The following is a 26273-nucleotide window of genomic DNA, read 5'->3' on the forward strand; positions in this document are numbered from 1 at the left end:
ACTGTTTTCCCTAGTTTTTGGAAAACTGTCTTTATTGTTTTGCTTTTATTTTGACACCTTCTTCAGAACAACATTTAACAGGAAGTGGCCTTTTGAATTGTACAAACAGACTGGCTCTCTGCAAGCATGGTTTTGGTCTTAGCACGTTGTACATTTCATCCACTAATATTTTCACTACAGATCCTGTGTTTTTTACCATTTTAATTCTTTGTTTAATACTCTCACTACAAGATTTGGTGTTTCTACACTGTCATTTGTGATTACATTGTAAATATGTGTTACTCTTTTACTCTCAACTTCTCTGCCATTGATTTATGTTATACTACTTACATGACTTTTTCTTCTGTTTTCTCTGCATTGCTGCTCATGTTTTACAATCATGTTTTTGTAGCCTTTTGCATAACAATTCCACTTTGTACCCTTTGCACACACATTTACACACACATTATTCAAGGTAGGACACTGTTCTTTATAGACTGTTTTCCCTAGTTTTTGGAAAACTGTCTTTATTGTTTTGCTTTTATTTTGACACCTTCTTCAGAACAACATTTAACAGGAAGTGGCCTTTTGAATTGTACAAACAGACTGGCTCTCTGCAAGCATGGTTTTGGTCTTAGCACGTTGTACATTTCATCCACTAATATTTTCACTACAGATCCTGTGTTTTTTACCATTTTAATTCTTTGTTTAATACTCTCACTACAATATTTGGTGTTTCTACACTGTCATTTGTGATTACATTGTAAATATGTGTTACTCTTTTACTCTCAACTTCTCTGCCATTGATTTATGTTATACTACTTACATGACTTTTTCTTCTGTTTTCTCTGCATTGCTGCTCATGTTTTACAATCATGTTTTTGTAGCCTTTTGCATAACAATTCCACTTTGTACCCTTTGCACACACATTTACACACACATTATTCAAGGTAGGACACTGTTCTTTATATATATATGCTATCCACTACACTGCAGATGCTGTGCTTTGTGTATGTTTCTACATCTTGTGGCATTTATACCTTTTATTGTGCTTGTCCATTCAACTGCGGTGGTGGTGCTGCGGTAGCATTGTCGCCTCACAGTTAGACGTTGCCCGTTCGATTCTCAGTTAGAGTGTCTTCTGTGTGGCGACATGCGTGACTGGGCGTTCCTTCATTGAAAGTTGTGCGTTAGGCCCGCAAGCCAGCATGTAAAAATCTACTGATAATCATTAGCGGACCGGAGTTCCGCTGTGGCGACCCCTAACCGGGAAAAGCCGAAAGACACAACAACAACATTGTGCTTGTCCATTCATCTTCACTACGTGTCTTCCTTATAGTTTATTCATTGCTTCTCTTTTATTAATGCATTTTTCTTTACCTTTCCCTGCCTGAATCACCCAATTTTCTGATGTGATAATGCATTTGGCAAACTCTAGTGGATGGTCTGGAGTAAATTTAGGCTTAGACGTTGCATTTCTTCTTATTCCTACCCTGTCACTGGACTGTAGTATTTGTGCATTGATTTCTTTAATAATACCAGTAAATTCAAAGTTTCAAGCTATGGCCTTCAACTGGGTAGAGTATACCTCTGTGGACTCATCTGCTTGTTGACCATCACTACATTTTAACTGGATCAAAATGACTATTTAGCTTATTTAACACATTTTGGAACCTGTCATACAGTCCTGCTACTACTGTTTTGTATATATCATATACTTGCTGTCCTGACGTGTGTAAAAGTACAGGCTATTTTGTCATCTCTGGAAGTATTTATTGATGAAACAAATTTATTGTGTGTGGCAACCATCATCTTCACTGTGAGCTTATATGTATCACAGTTTAAATCAAATGTTGAAGGGCTAGGAATTTCAACAAAATTAATTTTCACTGCCGGTGTGCTTTAACATCAAAATTTTCTTTGATTTCAAAAGCATTCTTATATGTTTCTCCTCTCGGCGTTTCCTTTAGTAGCAGTCTCATAAAAAAGTTCTGCAATGTCACTAAGCTTTGTAATTTTCTGTCACTTGAAGTTTTCTTCTGTAGTTCCTCCTTATGTAGCAGGAAAACATCCTTGTTGTTTAAAATAAAACAAACCACACATCTCTTAATACTTATTTCAAATGAATAAGAATGTTTTCATACTGTCATGTCTGAGAAGGTAAATAAAACAGCAATGTTTATTGTGTTCAAGATGGCTGAGAAATTCCACACTAAAGTGCAGCATCTGGGATAACATACAGATGGACTAAACTTTTTTTACAGACATATAATAAAAGTCCAAGAGTGAGGCCATGTTCATTTCAAAAACCCCAAGTCCAAAAATGTTCAGTATTCATCTGCTTGAACGTTGCTGCTTAATGCATTATTTTCTCATTTAGGTTTGTTTCCTACATACTGTAGTGACATTTGTGACATAAAATGATACTGTTTAATTACCACCATAAGTTCTCATCATATTGTAGAAAGAGGGAGATATGTGTCTGCATTGCTTTATGTGGTGAATGGTGAATTTTTCTCTGAGATGAAGTGAAGTCTGAGTGGGAATGAATCAGTAGGGGATGTGGTGTTTGCATTACCATGTGGGTTGTGTAATTGCAAAATAAATGCTTCTCCTGTGAATACAAGTGTATAGGCAATATATGTACTCACAAAGGTAGTTTCTTGCTACTAGAACTGAGCATTTTTATTTTAGAGGTGATCCTCTGAGGAACTATAATTATACCTCTCAACTGTCCAGATTTTCGCAGAAAGACAAGGTTTTGCCTTACATTTTTGTCTGTTCCTCTTAAAATTTGTGGTTTTCTGGCAAATCACTGTGGACTGAAATTACTTAATAATGATATACATTTGAGTTTCAGACTTTATATCCTTCAGAAAAAAGAATGCAGTCACAAATCCTGTTAATCCAGCAACCTTCTAAGTTTATAAGAGCAATATTTAAAAATTGTCCCTAATTTTTTGGGCCTTTGACTCCCCATTATTTCAGGATTTGTCCAGATTTCAAGAGGTTGAGAAGTATGATCATAATGAAACATATCAGGACATACTCAGGCAAAGTAAGTTCTCTTTAATGACTGTTCTGCTTAAAACAGTTAACAATAAAAAGCCAGAATCAACTAGTAGTTGGTTACAGAATGCTTTTGCTAAAAGATATATTCAGAATCCTAACAAGAATGGTGATTTTACTTGACAATGGACATAACACACATAATCCTGTTTAATCAAAATTTATGAACTTTACTTCCTTGATCTTGCTTTTTGATCTGCACATAGCCAGCAGCCATCTCATGCTTCTGTTTTCATCCAATTAGGAGTGCTTGTTGATTCACTGGGATACTTAGTCACCAGCTATTTAATTAGGAAAGTCATGATCAAGTGTTAAGTCTAACATATGACTTTCCAAGGCATTTTATTAATTTTTACCTAAACGAAGTATATCAGCTCTTTCTGTCAGGCCAGCTGTAGGGCACCTGGACATTAATTTATAACCTACAGCAATATTCATGCACCATCTTTGTAAAGACATAATTCTGTATGTTCCCTCTTCTTTGAGGAGGCTGTGCCTTCATGGGTAATCCTGTTTATAGTTTTATAGACTGTAAGAGAAAAAAAAAATAAGTTATGTCTTACGATAACGTTCCATCTGTGTTGTTGATCTTCGTTCATTCATTACTGATGGGTTATTGGTTCCTTCCTCAGAACCGAGCCAGCCAATATCAAGCTCGTGTCAGCCAAAAACTCTCGAGCCAAGGACCTACCCAGAATGCTCTGCTCCCTGTTACCTCAGATCGAGTTTGCAAGTTGATAAATAAAAGTAGAGGCTACCTCTGGTCATAACAGACCTACCAGAAAGGAGTACATGAGATCAACCAAGACCCTCCATATGGGGGACGGAGGGTGGGAAGTAAGGAATGAACGAAGATCAACAGTACAGATGGAACATTATGGTAAGACATAACTTCTTTACCTGATGTTGTTAATCTTTGTTCATTCTTTTCTGATGGGACAGAGTCCCCAGCTACCTGTATTCCTGGGTAGCCCTCATGGAAGGACATTCCTGAGTACCATGGAACCAAAGGCAGCTCTACCTCTGGAGGCCAAGTCCAATTTGTAATGAAGAATAAATGTATGAGATTTAGCCCAAGTTGCAGCTGAGCAAATATCATTGAGGAAGGCCTTAGCATGGAAGGCTGCTGAAGTTGCCATAAATCTTGTAGAATGAACTTTGACTCCATGAGGCAAGGTGAGATTGTTTTTGCTGTAGATAAAGATGATACAATTTCTCAACCATGAAGCCAATGTAACTTTTGATACAGGATGACCCCGTCCAGGTCCATAAAAAGCCAGAAACAGTTGGTCTGATTTACGGGTAGATTTTGTTCTGTCCAGATAAAATTGTATTTGCCTATGAACATCCAAGGAGTGCAAGCAATACTCTCCCTTGTTAGAATGGTTAGGAAAGAAGACTAGGAGATCAATAGACTGGTTGATAGATTGCTCTGACACCACTTTTGGTAAAAAGGTAGAAGTAGTTCTCAGTGATACCCTAGCCTTATGGAAGATAAGATAAGGAGGTTTGATGCATAAAGCCTTAAGTTCTGACAATTGTCTGGCCGATGTGATTGCAATCAGAAACAAAAGTTTTCCAAGAGAGATATTTTACATCACAAGAGGATGCAGGTTCAAAGGGTGGAGCTATTAAAGCTTGCAGAACCAAAGTCAAATCCCAAGGTTGCACGGGTTCTCTGAAGGGAGGTTTTAGGTGGATAACCCCTTTCAAAAAAGCTTTACAGAGTCTGTGTGACATAAGTGAAGAATCTTGAAAACCAATATGAAAATTCGAGATGGCAGCTAAATGAACACGGATAGTAGAGGCAGACACTCAGAGTGGAAAAGATGTGACAAGTAATCTAATACCACTGAGACCGGGGCTGACAAGGGTTCTCTTTGCTTATCTGCTGCCCATAGAGAGAACCTCTTCCATTTGTTAAGACAGATTAGTATGGTGGACGATTTATGATATGCAATAAGAATATTGCACACAGGGGATGAAATGTTTTCATGCCTGGCAATCATAGGACGTGGAGAAACCATGCTGTCAGTTTCAGGGTTGTTAGATTGGGGTGAATCAGACCCTGCAAATGGGAGATCAACATTGATGATAGGTTGAGAATCCATGCTTGATCTAGCAGGTGAGGCCAGAGGAAGGGAAACCAGACTTGTCAAGGCCAATATGGAGCAATGAGGATCACTTTGCTCTTCAACTGTTGTGCTTTCTTTAGAAATCGAGAGATGAGGGGAAGAGGTGGATAGGCATAAAGAAGACCTGAGGGCCAAGCATGGACTACAGCATCCCTTGGTGACTATCTCCGAGGGGGGATCAGGGCAAAGTAGTTGCTGTACTTGTAGTTGGTTGGGGAGGCAAACAGGTTGCAGCAAGGCTGGCCCCAGCTGTGGAAGATTTTTGCCACTATCAGAGGACTGAGGGACCCCTCTTGAGGCTGTAGAATGCACCTGCTCAATTTGTCCGCTATCACATTGGAACTCCCGGGAATGTGCATTGCAGTCAGAAAGCAGTTGTGAGCTATTACCCATTGCCATATTCTCAAGGTCTCTCAGCATAATGGGTAAGATATGGTGCCCCATTGTTTGTTGATGTACCAGACCAGTGACATGTTGTCTGATTAAATTGCAATAGTCCCTGACGGAAGGATGGAGTGAAATGCTTGTAATGCTAGAAGCACCACCCTCAGTTTCAGGACATTAATATGCAAAAGAGCCTCTGTCTCTGACCAGGTGCCTTGGGCTGAGTTTCCCTGACATAGCCCACCCACCCCATTAGGGAGGTGTCCGTGGTCACCATGGCTATCAGTAGATGGGGGTGAAAGGGCAAGACACTTATTTGAAAAGACTAAGGATGTTGTAGAGGGTACCACTGAGTGAGAAGCAGCCACTGAAGAAGTCTCATGTGGAATCCGGCTAGGGGAACAATGGTGACTGAAGCTGCCATAGACCCCAATAGCTGAATTACAGATCGAGCTGTGGAATTCTGGTGACAGAGCAACGGCTGAACTTGTTATCTTATTCTCTGAATTCTGTGTTCTGGAAGGGATGCTGTGCAATTTCTTGTGTCCAACAGTACTCCTATGAATTCCAAAGACTGAACTGGGGTTGTGTTGGATTTCTCCCAGTTTATAGCAATTCCCAGGCTTCAAGCTGTTGAGAGAGTATACTGCAGTGCTTCTTCCAGTTATCGCTTGGTGGGGGCGGTAAGGAGCCAGTCATCTACATGTGAAAATGCCTGGAATCCTTGAAGTCTTAAGTGAGCGATAACCACTGCCATGCATTTTGTGAACACTTTGGGGGCTGTAGAAAGACTGAAGGGCAGGGCTTGAAATTGGTAGTGACTGTTTCTTATATGAAAGCAGAGGTATCTTCCTGAGTGTTTGTCCATCTTTATGTGGTAATACACATCTTGAAGATCTACAGAGCAAATCCAATTGTCTTCTTCCAGAAGAGGAAGGATAGACTAAACCGTGGCCATCCAGAATTTCTCTATTTTTACAATTTTTTTTAGTGTACTGAGATCCAGAATTGGTCTCCAGTCTCCTGTCTTTTTTGGGACTAAAAAGAACCTTGAGTAAAATCCGGATCCTATCTGGTCTGGGGGGACCGTCTGGATGACTAGCTTTTGTAGCAGCTTTTTGATTTTGTGTGCTGCTGTTTCCCTTTGACTGGGTGGAACGTCAGGTAACACTCTTGATGAGAATGGGCAATGATAGAAGGGGATGTGATAGCCTCTGGATATAATCCGTTGTACCCAAGAGTCGGTTGTTATCTTTTGCCAGGCAGCAGGGTACAAGGAGAAATGACCCCCGATTGCTTCCAGAGGTGAGCAGTCGGGCAACGCTTCAGGAGCACTGATAGGGTTGGTCAGAGAAAGAATCTCTGGAATCCCGATTTTGCAGACCTCCTCTGCCCCGAAAGGGGCATCTCCCATTGGAGTTTTCCCTGCTGCCTATAGGGGAAAACTCGGCACGTGTACCCCAGAAGGAACCCTGTGATTTCTTGTGCCAGATCTTTCCACTCCTCTGATTTCTGGAATAGAATCGCTGAGGAGTGGAGTGTCTGACACCAATGGCAGACAGGGTCTTGTCATCCTGTTCACACTGTGCCAGTGTATCCTTGACTTTAGGGCCAAACAAAGAAGTGGCCTCTATGGGGGCATTCATGAAGGAAGCCTTAAAGGAATCTGCAAGTCACAAAGGTGCATCCAAACATGTCGTCTGGTGACTATACCTGCACCAGTCACTCTAGCTGCCCCTTCCATTGCGTGAGAAATAACACACATGAAAGAGTTGGAAATGGACTCTAGGGTGGCTATCTGAGAAGCCACATTATCACGGACTTCATCAGAAACAGTTCTTGCCAAAGTTTCAGAGAGCTGGTTGATAAGATCTTGCTGAAGCCTGGTAAAATGTGCCAAATAATTCAAAGGCCTTACAACAAAGGTCGATGAAGCAAACACATGCTTCCCTAATCTGTCAATCACCTGGGACTCCTTGTTGGGCGGATGGACAGTTTGGTTTTCTTCTGCTAAATCCTTCTTATTTGCAGCTGCCACCACCATAGAATCTACTGGGAGACCACATGACCAGCAGGGGTACTCCATGGGGCAGGGGGCAGCAATAATATCTTGTCTGACACTTAGGTATCTCTTCCATGGTATCAGGAGCCTTCCATGTGCGCTGCACGATGAGCTGGACAAGCACATTGGCAGGCAGGGTGACCCAGGAGGTAGAGGACTGGGCGCAAAAAGCTTGCAAGAATACGGATTCCTCAGAGGAAGGATTAGCGGGCTTCCAATCACTCCTCTGTCTAAGGATCTCGAGGATGTCACCAAAGGACACCTCATCAGAGGATGACCATTAGGACCCTTCCCCGTCATCAAAATCCATATCTTCAGTCAATGACTCCTTAGTGGAGTCCATGTGCTTCCTCTTGCAAGATGCTTTGCAGGGCTCTTCCTCAGTGGGAGGTTCTGGGGAAGACTGCAAAGATGGGGTCTCCTGAAGAGGAGAGACCTGAAGCTCTTGTGCCCAGTGTCCGGGTGTTGAAGTTTGTGGCAGTTGCGGCACAGAGGGGGGAGAGCACTCCGACAAATGAGCTTTGCCAGCGGAGGCAACCAGCCTCTCCATTGCCTGGAAGGTTGGCCCAAGGAGGGATGGGAGCCTGGAACCAAGCACGACAACCTCATAACCGGGGTCACACCCTGCCCAGATGAACCTGCCTCCAGACAAGGAGTTTCAAGAGGTCTGTGAACTGTAAGAGAGAGAGCATCCCTGGAAGGTGCCATAGAAAAAATCAGCGTGGAGCCAGGAATGCCCTCCCCAATGGCACAGCCACTGGCCTGAGAAGAGCCCGATGCCCAGTGAACCAAGGGCCACAAGGACAACTCTGGTTCCAAAGTGAGATCCACTACTAGAGTCAGAGAGAGGGAAGCTGCTGTCGGAGTACTAGGCTTTTTGACTTGAGTAGAAGTCGAAGGAGTATACGTTGAGGTTTGAGGCAAAATATGCTCACCTGAATGAGGGAACATGGACTTTGATGGTTGAGAGAGACCTCTGGCCACAAGCAACTGATCAACAAGCCGCAACACATCCTGCTCAGAAAGACTCTTGGTTGACTTCATGGAGAAGGCCGATGGTGATTCTGGCCTTTCCAGGAATGGACTATATTGACTACTTGCAAAAGGATCCAATGAAGGGGAATATTTGGTCCTTGCTAGTTCAATAGGTGCAGAGCTCAGAGCCAAGGAAGTCTGCACCAAATAAAATGGTGTGGAAAAAGTCTGCGCCGAAAATGTCGGTGCCATGGTAGTTGAAGGTGTCTGCACCGTAAAGGCAAAGGTCTGTCTTGAAGGGTATGGTGCCATAGTGGAAAGTGTCTGCACTGGCAATAAGGACAGTGTCGAGAAGGACTGCACACTGAAGTACATGTCGGTGCCAAAAAAGTCTGCACCGTGGAGTATAGAAGAGTCATATTGGAGCCGAAGGTGACTCTACCAACAGTGCCGAAGGGGACTGAACCTGTACTGATGAAGCCATTAGGGGCTGCGACAGAACTGTCGGAACTGTAGTTGTCTGCACCAGAAACTCTGGTGCCAATATTGATAAAGGAGACAATGCTGTAGTTAGGATCATTTGGGGCGGTGCCAACCCTGGAGCCGACAGGGTCACAGGTAGCAGCGCTGGAGTAGTAATCAATTTCACCTTCTTGTGAGTCTACTCCCTACGATGTCCAGAGGGAGAAGAAGGGAGTGACTTCAATGAAGAAGAGGAGGAACACCTCTTGTGGGGTTTAACAGGAGAGGGTGAGCCCTCTGACCCAGAAATAGCCTCAGAGAAGGGAGATGTGTCAAAATTAACTTATTCTTCCTCTCATTGAGAGTCCTGGTAGAGAAGTTTTTACAGATCCCACACAGAGGATCTACAGTCAAGTGGGAGAAATTAAGACAGTAGACACATAAGTCATGGCCATTGGAAAGTGATAACTTACGGCCGCAATCCTTGCACTGCTTGAAACCAATTGAACTTTTCTTATCCAACATAACTGTTGTGGAGAAGAAGCGCAGTACCAAAAGGAAGAATAACGGCTACCCAAGAAAAGGATAAAAAGAGAAAAAGAAGGATTACCAACAATGGTAATGGAGAATTACCACAAGGTAAGAAAAGAGGGTAATAAAGGGAAAAAACTAAAGGGAGAGAGTGTAAAGTGTGTGATAGGGTAGGAAAATATTAAAATAAACTTTTGAGAAAATTTTAGAGTAATAATATATAAACTGTCAAAAAATTAGACACAGCTGAGAGAGTGGCTTGACATGGCTGTTCAGCAATGCGGCAAACGAGATCTGAAGTAACAGGGAGTACAGCATTCTGGGTAGGACCTTGGCTAGAGAGTTTTTGGCTGACGCGAGCGAGCTTGATATTGGCTAGCTTGGTTCCGAGGATGGAACCGATAACCCATCAGTAAGGAATGAATGAAGATTAACAACATCAGATCAAATGTTTTTCAGAAAATATGGTGAGAGCCACCTAGGCAAAGGCAATGCAGTGTTTTAGATAAAGTTGACATCTTCAAAATTAGAGAACTAGAGCCTACTACCCTTGATGATAATTCCATATCTTGCACCCTGGAAAGTCAAATAAATAAGTTTATTAAACTAAGCAACTACTAGACCGGTTTCAGCACAAGGCTTTCCTCAGTAGTACATTAAGATAATTGGGTTAAAGTCTTATATAGCTTCAACTGATAAGATTCATGACATCATTTCCTGTAGTTAATAGAACAAAAAGATGTTATAATAAGTAGTCACAAATGGTACAATGTAAAGCTAATATGCATCTATGCCACGGTTGTGTATACACATAATGAATATATATAGCATAAAAATGCAAATTCAGATAGTAATGTGGAAAAACACAAAAATAAAGAATTAAAAATTAAAAATAAAAATGAACCTGGTAATGGAATTGTTACAAAGAAAAGGTGAATGAACAAAGTGCAATAAGATACCAAAAAATAATTATTACTTACTGCAAAATCATAATTTATCATTTAGTCCTGGGGAAAAAAGTCCCCCAAGTTTGATGATCCACCTCCTCTCTTTTTTGTTGAGAATGTCATGCCACCCCACTTTGAAAGTACGGTCACCAATAATCCGATCAATGATGGTGAATGAAAATTTGGCAGTGGAATGTTTGATTGTGTATTTATAAAGTGCATTGGTTATTCTCTGGTTTCTAATGTCCCCCAAATGTTCCGAAATTCTAATGCGAAACTGCCTAGATGTTTGGCCAATGTAGAAGGCCTGACAAGTGCAAGTGGCTAAATAGACTATCCAGTCTGAGCTGCAATTGCCAAAAAAATTAATGTTGAATATCTGTCCTGTATTCTTACTGGTAAAGCTTGTGGTTTTGAAAATGTAGTTACAAAAACTGCAGTGACCACAAGGATAAATGCCAATAAGTTTGTCTCCCATAAGTGTCCTTTGTGTGAAGTTGTCATGCTTTGTATTTATTCTTTTATAATGAGAAAAATGAGAGCACAAGGATTTGCCCTTTCTATATGAGAAATAACAGCGTTCTCCTAGATAATTTTCCAGAAGGGGGTGCGAATTAAGTATGTTCCAGTGGTTATTGACAATATTGATCAGATTCCTGCTGTTTCGGCCGAAAGTAGTAACAAATCTACATACGTCGGAACCATTGTCTCTCTTTCTTTTTTTATATTCTAATAAAGAATCTCTAGGTACAATATCACTGGATTGGACTGCTGAGTGGATGATTCGTGGTGAATATCCCCTGGACAGAAATCTATTGGTTAAGTCAGTTTGATGTTTGGTAAGGTCTTCCTGTGAGGAACATATTCTTTTAATCCTCAAAAACTGAGATTTTGGAATGTTTTTGGTAATATGTTTTGGATGAAAACTGTCCGCATGTAAAAGAGTATTGAACTGTGGAAATTTTCTGTAGACAGATGTTTGAAGTGTATTATCAGATTGTCTTCTTAAATGGACATCCAAAAAATGAATTTCATTAAGGTGATGTTCCTCCGTGAATTCGATACCCCAGATGTTTCCGTTCAAATATTCCAAGAACTCCTGGAGGTATTCATTGCCTCCTTTCCAAACCAACCAACAATCGTCCAGGTATCTCCTCCATATATCTATTTCAGGTAAGTATATATTGTGCATTGGATCGTATATAATGGTTTCCTCTATGTATCCCATAAAAAGGTCCGCATAGATGGGTGCAAGGGATGCACCCATGGCTGTCCCTTGAAGTTGCCAATAGCAATCCTGTTGGAAATAGAATACATTTTTGGTCAAAATGTGTTCAGCCATACATACTAAAAGCGTGTTCATTCCTGGTGGGTATAGATTTGATTTATGAAGCCAAAATTCCAATGCCATAAGACCTGCCCAGTGAGGAATACTGGTATATAGAGATGATACATCCAAGGTACACATGAGCCAGTCCGAATCCAGCTGTGATTCTGTAACTATCTGCAAGAATTCCGTAGTGTCCTGTATTCTTGCACGAATTAGTGTGAGTAATGGTTTCAACTTCTCAGTAAGAAAGGCCGAAAGGGGTTCCGTAAGTGAACCAATGCCTGATACAATGGGTCTACCGGGTGGTTGTTGTATGGATTTGTGAATTTTTGGTAAGAGATATAAATATTGTTTCCCAGGCTCTTTAACTGTCAGATGTGTTTTGATTTTCTCTGAAATTATACCAGCCTCAACTGCCTCTTCCAAAAATTGGTTTATTTCAGTTTGAAAACAGGGTGTGGGATCAATATCCATCTTCATGTAATGGTGATGATTAGATAACTGTCTGTAACCTTCACTTAGATTATAATCATTGTCCATTACAACCACCGCACCCCCTTTATCTGCAGGAATGATGACAATATCAGTGTTGTTTTTAAGTTGTGTAAGAGCCAATTGTTCCTGTTGTGAAAGATTATTTCGCATGATATCTGTAGAACTGAAATGAAAGTGTATGTCTTTGATGACAGCCTGTTGAAAAACAGCAACATGTTTGTCCATGGGAGGTATAAAAGAGGATTTGTGAAATCTGAAATCAGATGTTCTTTGAGTGTCATTATTTTGATCCTGTTGTTGGAAAAATATTTTAAGGTTAATCTTTCTGCAAAATTCTAAAGTGTCAGATACCAAGGAGCTTTCATCAATAAAGAAACCAGGAATAAAACCGAGGCCTTTATTCAATAAAGCATGTTGTTCATCAGTTAAAACGTGTTGTGAAATGTTAAGTACATTAGTATGTTGTTCATTTACTTTACCACTGACATGAAAAGTTCTTCTAAACTTGTGACCCCTATGTTTCCTTCCTGCTCTGTGTTTCTTACCCCTAAAGGGTGTTCAGATGTTCTGCCCCTTTTGGCATTTGGAGAGTCTCCAACAATGGGTATGTCTGTATCTGTGGTGGAGGATTCCTCCCCAGATGTAATGTAACCTGTGCCTGACTTTTTTAGAATGGACCAAGGTCTTTTTTTACGAATGAAAGGCACATTCTTGGTGCCTTGAGCAAACCTGACACCCTTCTGTGATTCAAATTGTCTGCCCTTCTGATAATCTTCTTTATCACGGGCAAATTTATGCAATTTCTTGCTCTTAAGGGTGTTTTCCAAGGTAGAAACTTCCTTGGCTAACCTACTCAAGCAATCCCGAAAATTAGTATTATCCTCAAACTGTTTGAGGGTATGACAAGTTTTTTCCACTTCCTCGATATTAGCTTTGATGGTTCTCTCATAAAAAGATGATAATATGTTGACCCTGGCCATAGCCGCTTCTTGTTGCGCTGTTTGCCATTCTTTAAGCAAAACATCATCTGGAGTGGCCACAAGTGGTTGTATTTTGCATCTCAATCCTCTTGGGGTTATATTTTGCACTTGATAGGCTTTAAATAATCTATGATGCCAGATATTGGTTCTCAATACTTTAATTTGTTTGCCAAGCCTATAGAAAGAGTTTTCGCAACCGTCAACTGGATCAGTATTATCCAAATTGTGGGTATCACTGGTGTCAGTACCAATACCAAAAATTTTTAGATCATCCTTATCGGAGCATAGACCTAATAGTAATTTCTCCAGATCCATGACAATGAGTTGCTGAAACTTGAACCACAGTGGCTAAAATCCAAAATAAATTCAAAAAATGGGATTGTAAGAACAAGTTAGCAAGGGAGTAAATTCAAAAAGGCTGCTGACAATTTGAATCACAGAAGAATGTAGATTTGAAAAAGACCTTGTGGGAAACCTAATGAAAAGTATGTCCAGGAACTAAGTTAAAAAGTTTTTGAAATGTATCACAAATCCCTTTGTTTAAATTGTTTGAAAGATGCAAAATATTGTCTTTTACAGACCAAACCCATGTCCAGGAACTAAGTTAGAAAGTATGAAATGTATCACAAATCGTTTGAAAAAATGCAAGATGTTATCTTGTACAGACCAAACCCAGGGATGTACAAACACAGATCCTTGTTGTCTGTAAAATATGCCTTCAACTAGATAATTGGCATTACTGTGAATACTAATTCCACCTTAATATATACAAGAATGTTTATACTCTAAATAAACACAAGAGGTACACTCATGAATATTTTTTGAAAAAAGAGGAAAAAAGGGGATGACCATAGGATCAGATATTCCTTGTATGGCAATAAAATATTGGAAAAAATGGACTGTGCCTATGGATATAATGTCATAACTGTAGATATTAGTTAGAGCTCTCCCTAACAAGGCAATTGGCAAAAACTGTAAGCACAATTTCAACCCTAGTGAATGCAAAAATGTTGTAAATATGCTTAAAATGAAACCTTAATAAAGGTTGTATAGCAAGGCTGGAATTAAGTATAAATCACTGAATTGGTTGTCATAATTCAGTATATTGTTATTTGTTATAATATATTATTCAAACCTCATCTCAAATTGGCCAAATCAAAAAGACAATATAGATATTGAGTCTCAAAATACTGAAAAAATGGCTTAATTATGTAGAGCTATATAAGCTTACGATGTTTGATTAAGCCACAAAAGCACAAAAATGGTCTGAATAAACCTAAAAGCAAGCCAAAATAGTTAATGTTCAATAATACAATACACATATCAAAACCGCGTTAATGTTGGAAATAAGTGTAGATTGCCAAGAAATAGATAGCCATACATGCAACATGCTATGATATCAACCAAAACATATATGAATAATATCGTTATTAATGTTCATAAATCAACAAAATTGTTGGATAGATAGTTAGAGTCCGTATAATAAATCCACACTATTTTGTTAGGCCAGTAATCAAGTTGTTCTGACCATAAAATAATGTCTTCCACCAAGAAAACACAGGAAAAAGAAAAAACGTGTCCCGATCCTTTGTTCTCTTCCAACAGACTAAAGAATGTCCCTTATGGTATATCCAACAAGTATCGAAAACATTAAAGCATGTAATTATGATCTCAATTAAACAACAATATTAGTCCGATGTAATAGCGTGCCCTGCAAAACACATATAATGCGAGAAACACTAGAAACCGCACCGGTGTTATGATGCGTTTTCGTTTTTCAACCAGGGGTCAGAAAAAGTATTTGTAATACAGAACCTGAGAAAGTTATAAGCTTCCCCGATGAAAATAAATCCAAATGTAGAGCCAGAGTGGCCCAATGCAAAGTTGCAAAAAGCACTGTGCACAATTATGCACCTCAAGTAGCCGTCCTAATCTAAGTCCGTAGTTGAAATGCACAGACGACCCAAAATATAGTGGTACAAGAAGGACTAAATGAAAATAAATCCTACCGAGCTGTAAATACTCCTTAGTAGAAGAATCCGTTGTGAATAATGTTTCTTCAGATATATCCAAGCAGAATAAGTGACCAAATAGTCTAATGCACTCAAAAAATACACGAAGTGTGAAGAAAACACATTTAGGCAACCAATATAGTATGTCCGTTTTTGTTATTAAGCTTGGAAGCCCAAAATTATATATAATACAGTATCTGTATTGTTGTAAGTTTCCCCGACACGAACACTTATAAATATGGCGCCCGAAATAATTGCGTTGGTTCAAAAAACACACATAGTATAAAGAACACTTTTAGGCAGTCTATGTAATAGGTCCGTTTTCGTTGTTGAGCTAGGAAAACCAAATTATATACAATACAGTACCTGTGTTAATTATGAGTTTCCCCTAAAGGAACGCTTTCAAATATGGCACCTGAAATGATATCACTGACCCAATGTAGAGTTATGAGAAGCACCGCACACAAAAAAGCAGACCCAAAAGTGGTAATGTCAATGTATATCCGTAATTGTCAGGTAGATGAAACAAATTTTGAACCGATCCACAAAAAATGTTGGAATAGATGAGAATAATTCCTCTCTCAGGTTTTAAACGCTCCTCAATGGGCAGACAAGTACGAATAATGTCACTTTGGGTGTGGCAGGCAGCATGAAGAGCGAACTAGGCCAAAGAATAATTGTTTTCCACATGAAACCGAAAAGCATAGATGAATATCTTTACTGCAAACATGACGAAAATAGGAAAAAAAGCCTTAGAATCCTATCTGTGTCAAGTAGGAATCCACCACCATAGACACAGAAAATGGCAACCCAAAATGAAGACTCTCCAGACGCCAACAGCCAGCAAGACAAGAACTGTAGTGCAAGGATGTAGCTAGCAAGTTAGGCTGGTGCCAGGCAAGCAAGTGTGATAGCTCCAAAATGAAAAAAGCCAGCACCCTGGAAAGTCAAATAAATAAGTTTATTAAACTAAGCAACTACTAGACCGGTTTCAGCACAAGGAAGACCTTACCAAACATCAAACTGACTTAACCAATAGATTTCTGTCCAGGGGATATTCACCACGAATCATCCACTCAGCAGTCCAATCCAGTGATATTGTACCTACAGATTCTTTATTAGAATATAAAAAAAGAAAGAGAGACAATGGTTCCAACGTATGTAGATTTGTTACTACTTTCGGCCGAAACAGCAGGAATCTGATCAATATTGTCAATAACCACTGGAACATACTTAATTCGCACCCCCTTCTGGAAAATTATCTAGGAGAACGCTGTTATTTCTCATATAGAAAGGGCAAATCCTTGTGCTCTCATTTTTCTCATTATAAAAGAATAAATACAAAGCATGACAACTTCACACAAAGGACACTTATGGGAGACAAACTTATTGGCATTTATCCTTGTGGTCACTGCAGTTTTTGTAACTACATTTTCAAAACCACAAGCTTTACCAGTAAGAATACAGGACAGATATTCAACATTAATTTTTTTGGCAATTGCAGCTCAGACTGGATAGTCTATTTAGCCACTTGCACTTGTCAGGCCTTCTACATTGGCCAAACATCTAGGCAGTTTCGCATTAGAATTTCGGAACATTTGGGGGACATTAGAAACCAGAGAATAACCAATGCACTTTATAAACACACAATCAAACATTCCACTGCCAAATTTTCATTCACCATCATTGATCGGATTATTGGTGACCATACTTTCAAAGTGGGGTGGCATGACATTCTCAACAAAAAAGAGAGGAGGTGGATCATCAAACTTGGGGGACTTTTTTCCCCAGGACTAAATGATAAATTATGATTTTGCAGTAAGTAATAATTATTTTTTGGTATCTTATTGCACTTTGTTCATTCACCTTTTCTTTGTAACAATTCCATTACCAGGTTCATTTTTATTTTTAATTTTTAATTCTTTATTTTTGTGTTTTTCCACATTACTATCTGAATTTGCATTTTTATGCTATATATATTCATTATGTGTATACACAACTGTGGCATAGATGCATATTAGCTTTACATTGTACCATTTGTGACTACTTATTATAACATCTTTTTGTTCTATTAACTACAGGAAATGATGTCATGAATCTTATCAGTTGAAGCTATATAAGACTTTAACCCAATTATCTTAATGTACTACTGAGGAAAGCCTTGTGCTGAAACCGGTCTAGTAGTTGCTTAGTTTAATAAACTTATTTATTTGACTTTCCAGGGTGCTGGCTTTTTTCATTTTGGAGCTATCACACTTGCTTGCCTGGCACCAGCCTAACTTGCTAGCTACATCCTTGCACTACAATTCCATATCTTCTCACCACCTATGAAAATCTGTCCTACCTGGGCTATCACTACACAAGAAGCCAAACCACCACTCCAGTAATACAAATTAAATTAGACCAATTAATAATCCCCTTATGACTAACTCCTTGGATACAAAATACCACCAACCCATTAGATGCAAATATATCAACCCCAAAACCAAGAATTACTTAAGACTAATATTTAAATTCGTGAAGCTCACAATTTGACTACATGGCAACCTCACAAAGGCGGGTGACATTCATCCAAACCCTGGCCCAACCTCATTAGTCGATCCCAGCCCCAATTCTACTATTCCCACTAACTTACAAACTTTAAATAGACCTTTGAACTCACTTCTGGTCAGTCACCTAAATATTAGAAGCTTAAATAATAAGGTTCACCACCTGCATGCACTCTTAGATACACATTTCCCAGATATACTTTGTCTTACTGAAACCTGGCTAAAACCATCAATAGCAGATAATGAGGTTTTACCCCCAGGTTATAATATACTAAGGTTAGACCGTATCACTAGGAAGGGAGGAGGGGTAGCTGTACTATACAAAACTACTCTAGATGTGACCTCTGATTCCACACAACCACCCTGTGTTGATAATGCTGAAATTCTCATTACCAAGCTTCAAATTAATAAAAACAAAAGTATTAACATAGCCTGTGTACACATTCCCCCAGGTAATAACGCAAACACCCTAGAAGATAGCTTGTCTTGGCTGTCTAGTAACTACCCTTAAGAAGCCATTGTTCTAGGAGACTTCAACATTGACTGGAATATTTGTGCCTCAGAATCTCCGACCATCCATGTAAATTTGTATGGATTTACTCAAATCCTATCTTCCCCTACTAGGATCAGTAAACCTAACAACAAAGATAGTATCCTAGATTGAATACTCATTAATAGCCATCCCCACATGTATACGGCCGGTACCCGACCTGAAGACATAAGTGACCATTTTCTTACCTATATAATCAGGCATAAGACTGACATCCTTCACCAACCTACTTACAAAACAATTAGAAACAACAAAAACTTTAACCCCACTAATTTCCAAAATTAACTCAAAGCATGTAATTAGGCAGTCCTAAAATACCTACCACTTGAAAAAGCTATATTATATTTCAACACCAAATTCCTAGCCATCATTGATAACCATGCACCTGCACATTCTATAAGAACTAAAGCAAAAGTTGCTCCATGGCTTTCAAAAGAAACCAGGCAAATGATCTTACTTAGAAACAAAGCTTGGACCACTTGGCATACCACAAAATCCCCCTTAGATCAACTTAGATTTAGACAACTAAGGAGTAACACTAAAAAATCTGCCACCTTAGATAAAAAAAAAAAAAACTTTTACTGCCATTTACAACAGAAGAATCAAAACAATCCACAAAAGTTTTGGGCAGGCATAAATAAACTTATTTACCCAAGGCAATGCACAACTCCTACCCCCTTGGCTACCATCCAAAAACCTTCAGAAGACATTGCCAATTCCTTTAATAGTTTCTTCACAGAAACTATCCAGTCACTAGCTAACCAACTATCTCTCAGCTGCCCAAATCCTAATGCCGCCACACCTAGTTCTCAACTCCCCTTTAACTTTCAACCACTTTCCACATCACTTATCTGTGCCCTAATCAAGAAACTAAAACCTACCACCCTTGCAGCAGATCTCCTCCCAGCTGAGTGTCCACAAAAAGCTGCAGATGCCATACCATACCCAATCTCTATCCTGATCAATAGAACTATATCAGAAGCCACTATCCCCTCCATCTGGAAGACATCTCATGTTATTCCACTCCACAAAGGGGGCAGTTCCACTGAACTGTCAAATTACCAACCTAAAGCTATTTTGTCACCCCTGGCTAAAATTATGGAGAACTGCATCCATAAACAACTCCTGAGCCATCTTATTCAGAGCAATCTCCTGGCTTACTCACAGCATGGTATCAGACCATTCCACAGTACAACCACGGCCTTCCTCTCCTTCTCAAATGCTATTAATCAAATCCGAAACAAGAATAAGCTTTCTTCTGCCCTCTTTCTTGACCTCTCCAAAGCCTTCGACATGGTCAACCACCAATTATTCATGCACACACTTAAAACTATTCCACTAGATGTCTAGGCTATCCAATGGTTCGAATCTTATCTGAGTGGTAGATAACAGGCTGTACTATTTGCGAACAAACTATCTTCCCTTCTACCTTCTACCTGTCACTCTTGGGGTCTCTCAAGGCTCTGTATTAGGACCCCTATTATTTTCTATCTTTATTAATAACCTGTACAGCGTCATTCCAACAGCCACCTGCATTCAATATGCAGATGACTCCACTTTGATTTGCTCTGCCACCTCCCCTTTGTCTGCAGACTCTATCCCAAAATGTTTTTAATACTATCGAAAATTGGCTCTGTAATTAACGTTTCCTATTAAATCCTAACAAAATAAAGCTACTGCTTTTCTCCCCCACTCATAAATCTTCCACTCCAACCTTTACTATAAAACCTAACAATGGCACTGTCATTGTCCCAGATCCCTGTCCCAAATTCTTAGGTGTAACAGTTGATAACAACATCAAGTTTGATATGCATATTAATCAAACTATTAAAAAAGTTAATAAAAAACTTGGCTCACTATACAAGATCAAACCTTTCCTCACTCCACTAGCTAGGACGGTAATTGCCCATGCACATCTACTTTCCAGCCTCCTTTATGTATCCCCTCTCTTCACAAACTTGAGTAAGTCTGACCTTAATAAACTCTCTAGCTGCTTTAATCACATTGCTAGATTTGCCACTGGAGCAGCATACAGAACACACCACTGTCTGAACCTAAAGAATCTAGACTGGCTAGAATTGCCTATCCAACTTCAGTACAATCAGCTAACAGTAGCACATTAAATTCTCTACCAACCTGAAAACACACCTGTACTTACAAAAATTATCACCCCTTACAGCAACCTCAAGACACTTCGCTTGTCCAACAAATTACTAGCCCAAACCCTCAAAAGCAACAACTCATCTGGAGACTCTCTATATACCAACTCTGTTGGTAAAATATGGAACTCACTTCCTGGTGAGCTTACTTCAGAACCCGTTCTTTACCCAATTCGAAAAAATCTAAAACAGTACTTTAAAAGGCAATGGCTATGTCCTTGCTCTAATCCTGACTACTCTGGCAATATAAACATGTGCTAAAGACGTCTTTTGGCCTCCCCTACATTGCTTCCTAATTTTTACTCTATAACAAATCAGATTTATATATGACAGAATTAATTACTTTTATCCTATATATTGCATCTGTAACAGTGCTTTAACTTGATTAATGTAACAGTTTTTCTGTATGTATGTATGCAGCTTTTCTCCCCGGATCTCCACTAAAAATGGACAAGTATTCAGTTGGACTATTCCAGTCAACAAATGTAAAATAAAAAAATAAATAAATAACTAGAGATGGTTGTGAATGTGGCAGGCAGGTAAGAGGATTTGTTTGTGCTACACTGAACACAGTTTAAGAAATGAGACCTCCAAAGTTCATCAGTAGTCTCACTCTATTCATATTAAAGGAGAAAGAAGGTAAACAAATCTTGCTTGGAAGAAGTTTGTTGAAAGATTTTCAGCAGTTTTTGGCAAGCTAGTTAATGTTCAATAGGCTGAAAAAAAAAGCTGTTCTTAATGTTCCAAATTAACATATTTGTGTAGCTTCTCTGCACTTTGAATCTTTCTTAGGAGGTTGTGCTCCTTTTAGTAAGGTATTTGTTATAGGTTACATTTGCATAAACATTAATCATTTTATTTGTGATAAATACCGGGATGTGACTAAACTTTCTCTTGATAGAATTTAGAGGGTCAACACAGTCAAGGTTTTTTTTCAGTAATGTTTGATTAAACTGGAATGCCGATTCATATGTTATAAAGGTCATCATCATCAGTTCCATTTTTCCCAGTTTTACATGGGGTTGGGATGTTATATAAACATTACTTAACCAATGGGACCAGATCACCTGCAGCCAATGTGTACACCACCAGGTGGCGAGCCCTGTTTAATAAAAGACCATAAGATATTATTTTGAAGTTGCAGAAAAAGGTAATTATTAAGACAAAATAGGTTTCTGGCTTTGAAAAATGCATCTTATCAAGGAATTCTTCTGCATCCCTAGATGACAAATATTAGAAAATGGTCACTAAGGGAGTCTGTCAAAATCCTGAGGTTATTATGTTACAGGGAGTGGAGCACAGAGACAAGTCTAGCATACTTTTTTGCTTTAGTATGGGTCTGCAAGAAAATCAGCTGTGTCATGCCATGCTATGAACCTGTTAATTTTTTGTGGAAGTACATGGTCAGAAGCCATGACCAAACAACTTTTAAATCATCCAGGACTGTTAGTCTGGATTGATGTAATTCAGAGGTGAACCAGGTAAGAATTCAGGTGAGGCACAGATGTGTATCATTCTAAGGTCTTCTTCATTACCCATGTGGTTAGACACAACACTACATTCCCAGCCTTTCAGTTTTGGTGGTTGCAAACAAACTAAAGAGCAGTTAAGGACTTCTCATTGCAAGACTGCAATGATAACAGGCTCTTTGCTTGAGCTATCATCCCTTATTATATACTGTGTAATTTTTTTTTACTCTGGGCACGCCAGTTTTCTCTCACATTCCAGAAACCTGCCAATTTACAGGTTACTGTACACTATTCATATATATTATACTTACGCTTGTACTTGTGGGCTGGGTTGTAGCTGAAAAGGGTCCAAGGCTGACCAATCTTTAAACTAAAGTGCAGAAAGTCTGGCAGAGTTACTTCAGAATCTAGCAAGTATTTTTCATCTGTGTTTACGAGATGCATAAAAGATCTGGCAAGACTGCATTCAATCTGGGAAGTTATCTCTTGTTGTTTTATTACTTATGCTTATGGTGCTCAGAAGATGAACATTAGTTCACTGTGCTTAATCCATATTGGGTGATCAAGTTGAATGTTTGTGGAGAACTTAACTTGTAAAAGTACTTATTGCATGAGCCACAGGACTTGAAGGGTCATAATTTGAATGAAAGTTACCAAACATGGCTAATGTTTTTTTTTATGGACAATGCATACTTATTTTTAGGGTTGACTAAATAATTGTCAAGATGAAAAATGCTTTTAGGAATAACTGAAAACTAATTTTATTGTTATGAATTACCAGATAATCTAACCAGAAACAATGTCTGAAGGGGAAATAGGGAATGGGATAAATAAGGTGCTACAGAATAGTAGGAAATGGTATTCATTTTTTATGCCTAATGAAAGTGCTTTCATCCCTGTCTGTCTCATGCGGCTCTAGAAAGGAGAAAAGCATTAGTATGAAATGGGTTCAGTGTAAGTAGTTAGAGAATTGTCATATTATGGGATTATGTAATTTGGTTGAATTATACTGGTGGATATTGCTATCATCGTATAAGTGGTGTCATCAAACTGGATTGCTACATTGGGGGATAAAAAGAGTTACATACCAAAGTTGACCTCTGGGATGGGGGAACAGATGGGGCGAAGTTGGGAAATTATACTGTATGCTGCATTAAATGTACACGTACTTCTTTGGTGCAGTAACCAGTTGAGCTAACCAGTAAAAAGAGTTAAAGACATTACTGTAAATCAAGCATTCTAAGAAATATTGATAAAATGGAAGGGAGGCTAGAAGGACAATGATTCTGGCTGGCTATGGCTACTACTAACCATGTGTGCTTCTGTATGCAAACAAAGTGACTATTGGGCTTCCAATAAAACACAACTTCTGAGTGGAATTTCAAATGATTACCAACAAGTAAGATAAAGTAATACCTCACTTGTTAGCAAACTGGTTGTGCTTCTGGCAATGCTTACACTGATGGAACACATTACAATAATGATCTTACAACTCCTCATAGCCCCTACAAGGGGGCTTAATTTGCTAATATTATTCTGCAGTGTTCTTGGTAATGCTTGCACTGGAAGAGTACATCAAAACAGAGACCTAAGAACATCTTGTAGACCATACATGGTGACTTAATTGGTTATTAATACTCCACTTTGCCCTGAGTAATACTTGCTCTGATGAGGAACATCAAAGTAGAGACTTTGCATCTCCTTGAAATAATTTTCCTAGTCTTAATTAGTTGCAGATTTTGACAGTAGTGGAGTGGTTGTGTTAAAAATAATAATGAAACTTAAAAAGGCTTTTGCTTAGCCATCATTAGAACTGTAGTATGTCAAAAAAGAGTAAGGGAACCTAAGAATGCATGGGGTAGATGTAATCATAGAAGTGAAAGGATAATATTAGTTCTTATTTAGAATCAAAACCCAAGATTTACAGCACAACAAGCTAGTTTAACAAGAGTCTCTGAATAGACAGGTGCTGAGTGCTTCCTTAAGAGTTTCCTCCTTTCAATTAGGAAACCCCCATCATGACAATTACATTTTTAATGTGATAAAGTAAACTACTTGTTAAAAAGAAACTACAGCTTACCAAATAGGTAGTACAGTGGGCAGTCTAGGTGGAACAAGTGCATTATTTACAAACAAAATGTCATGTTTCTGTGATTCATATCTAGTATCTCTTTTCCCATCATCTGAAAGAGATACTTCTCTTCTCTCTTTCATTGTCTTGTTCTACTTGTTTTTAAATTGACCGTCACATTAGGCTATATTTCCTATTTATAAAGAGTACATCACCTGCATCAACTTGTGGATGTCTTTTGTTGATTAACAACATCTTCTGTAGCCTCTATCAACAGAGGAATCATTCTACTCCCGAGTAATGAATGAACTGTAGAGATACATATGGAGGAAGGAACTGTTCCACCACCTTCATTTACCTACTGCAATTCAATTGTATGGAGCAATGAAAACAATACATGCCTTTAAATTAAGGAAGGAAATTTCTGGCTATCAGAATATCCTCATGTTGGTCATTCTGTTCACATATCAGTCTTTATAACATAGTCCTGTTTTGTAATATGACACTCATCATACAGATGACTACAATTCAAACAAAAGAAGATTAATTTGGAGATGAAACAGAAGCAGTAGAAACAAGGCATGTATATTACAAACCTCTTTTGCTTTGGCTGGTTCAGTCTTCCTCTTCTCATTTAAAGTACTTTCAGTTCTTTCCACAACAGTATCGGATGGGTGCACCTTCTTGGCATCCACTATTAATTGATCTAAGATGAAGTCCATTTTTTTCTCACTGGCTAAAAATAAAATTATAATCATAGAACTTTAGCAAAGTCATCAACTTTGTTTTTTTTTGTTCCTTCAGAATTTTCCTTTATAACTTTCATTACTATCCCTTATACAGTCATACTGCATATACCAGCATGCCCCTACAGCAATTATCACCAGCTGTTTCCAAAGAAATATGCTGTACTTGTGTCCTTTAACACAGTGTCACAGTAAGCCATCTGACAGTACCTGAGTTATTCTCTGTTGTAACTCACATCCTTTTAGAACAAATATCTGGGCACTGCCATATTACTCAGCCCTTAAAAAGAAACTAAAAGCAAATACTCTGTAGCACTTACTAAGCAGATATGTTAAAATAAGCATTTAAACACACACTTTTAGCCACTTTCACAAAGTACAAGGCCTATTCATTTACCCAGTTAATAGACAAATAGACAAATAAATAAAACAATCATCTAGACTTTATACATTGTAATTTACTGTTTTCAAGAATTCATAACTATGAATAGCATTTATGTAATTTATTGTTTCCAAGAACTCATAACTGTCAATAGCATTTACTTTTTTAATTTGACGTAATGTTACAATGTCCAGCCTTCAATTTTCACCAGTGTGTCATTTTTTTCTGTATACTTTTCCCTTCTGCCATACTGAACATCAAGCCTCCCTCAACTAGACTCAAGCCCATTTGTTCCCCCCGAGGTGAGGGTGGGGTTCTCTGAGATCTACTGGGGTAAGGGTCATCTGGAGTTGCCATTATCCTGGCAGACATCAGGGAGTTTGCATGCTCAATGGCATCCTGACAACTGAGGACATTACATATGTCCTGATTACATTGCCCTTTGGTGATAACATTAAAATATAGACCACCTATACCCCTTAACTACCTGTGCATGCTCCTTCACACCTGCAGGCAAAAGCTACCATCACAAGCTTAGATAGCCCCCATAAAACCTCTGCCCTAGGCTGCCCCTACTCTGTCTTCTTGGAGCTGTGGGCATGTCTGACAAGAGTCACTAACCATCCACTTCAAGAATGGGCATGCTCATCCATCACTGACTGCTTCATCAAGAGCTGTTAAGCCAACCCACACTTGGGAAATAGTCAGGGCTCTATCCCTGTATACCATCAGCAAAATTTCCCAGGGTGTGTTTAAGATGCAGCTAGACTGATATATTTCCCTACATCAGAGCCTGAATATAGTACTACAACAGACCATTTATTTATAAATCATTATTAATGCAACAATATTTTAAAGGCTCAGACAATCAAACAGATGGGAAGCACTGTCTTCTCATATACATGTTTGCGTGCTTCTTTTACTCCTAAGACACTAGTGTGAAAGAGATAAGCAATAATCATTCTTGTGCTCATTGCCAAGTTAAA

The 26273-nt window shown here is 38.9% G+C and overlaps 1 protein-coding gene across 3 annotated transcripts in view; it reads right to left on the reverse strand.

Moving 5' to 3' along the window:
- LOC122788852 (protein FAM227B-like) overlaps window positions 1-24890 on the reverse strand; it is a 717156-nt gene extending 692266 nt beyond the window's left edge. For all 3 annotated transcript variants that reach the window (XM_044055748.1, XM_044055747.1, XM_044055749.1), the window contains exon 1: window positions 24756-24890. In XM_044055748.1, coding sequence (XP_043911683.1) covers window positions 24756-24881 — 126 coding nt within the window. In that variant the 5' untranslated portion in view covers window positions 24882-24890. The remainder of the gene's footprint in view (window positions 1-24755) is intronic.
- Between the last annotated feature and the right edge of the window lie 1383 nt (window positions 24891-26273).

Source organism: Protopterus annectens, chromosome 14.part0 (assembly GCF_019279795.1).
Source record: "Protopterus annectens isolate FY-2018-M chromosome 14.part0, PAN1.0, whole genome shotgun sequence".
Taxonomy (NCBI): domain Eukaryota; kingdom Metazoa; phylum Chordata; order Ceratodontiformes; family Protopteridae; genus Protopterus; species Protopterus annectens.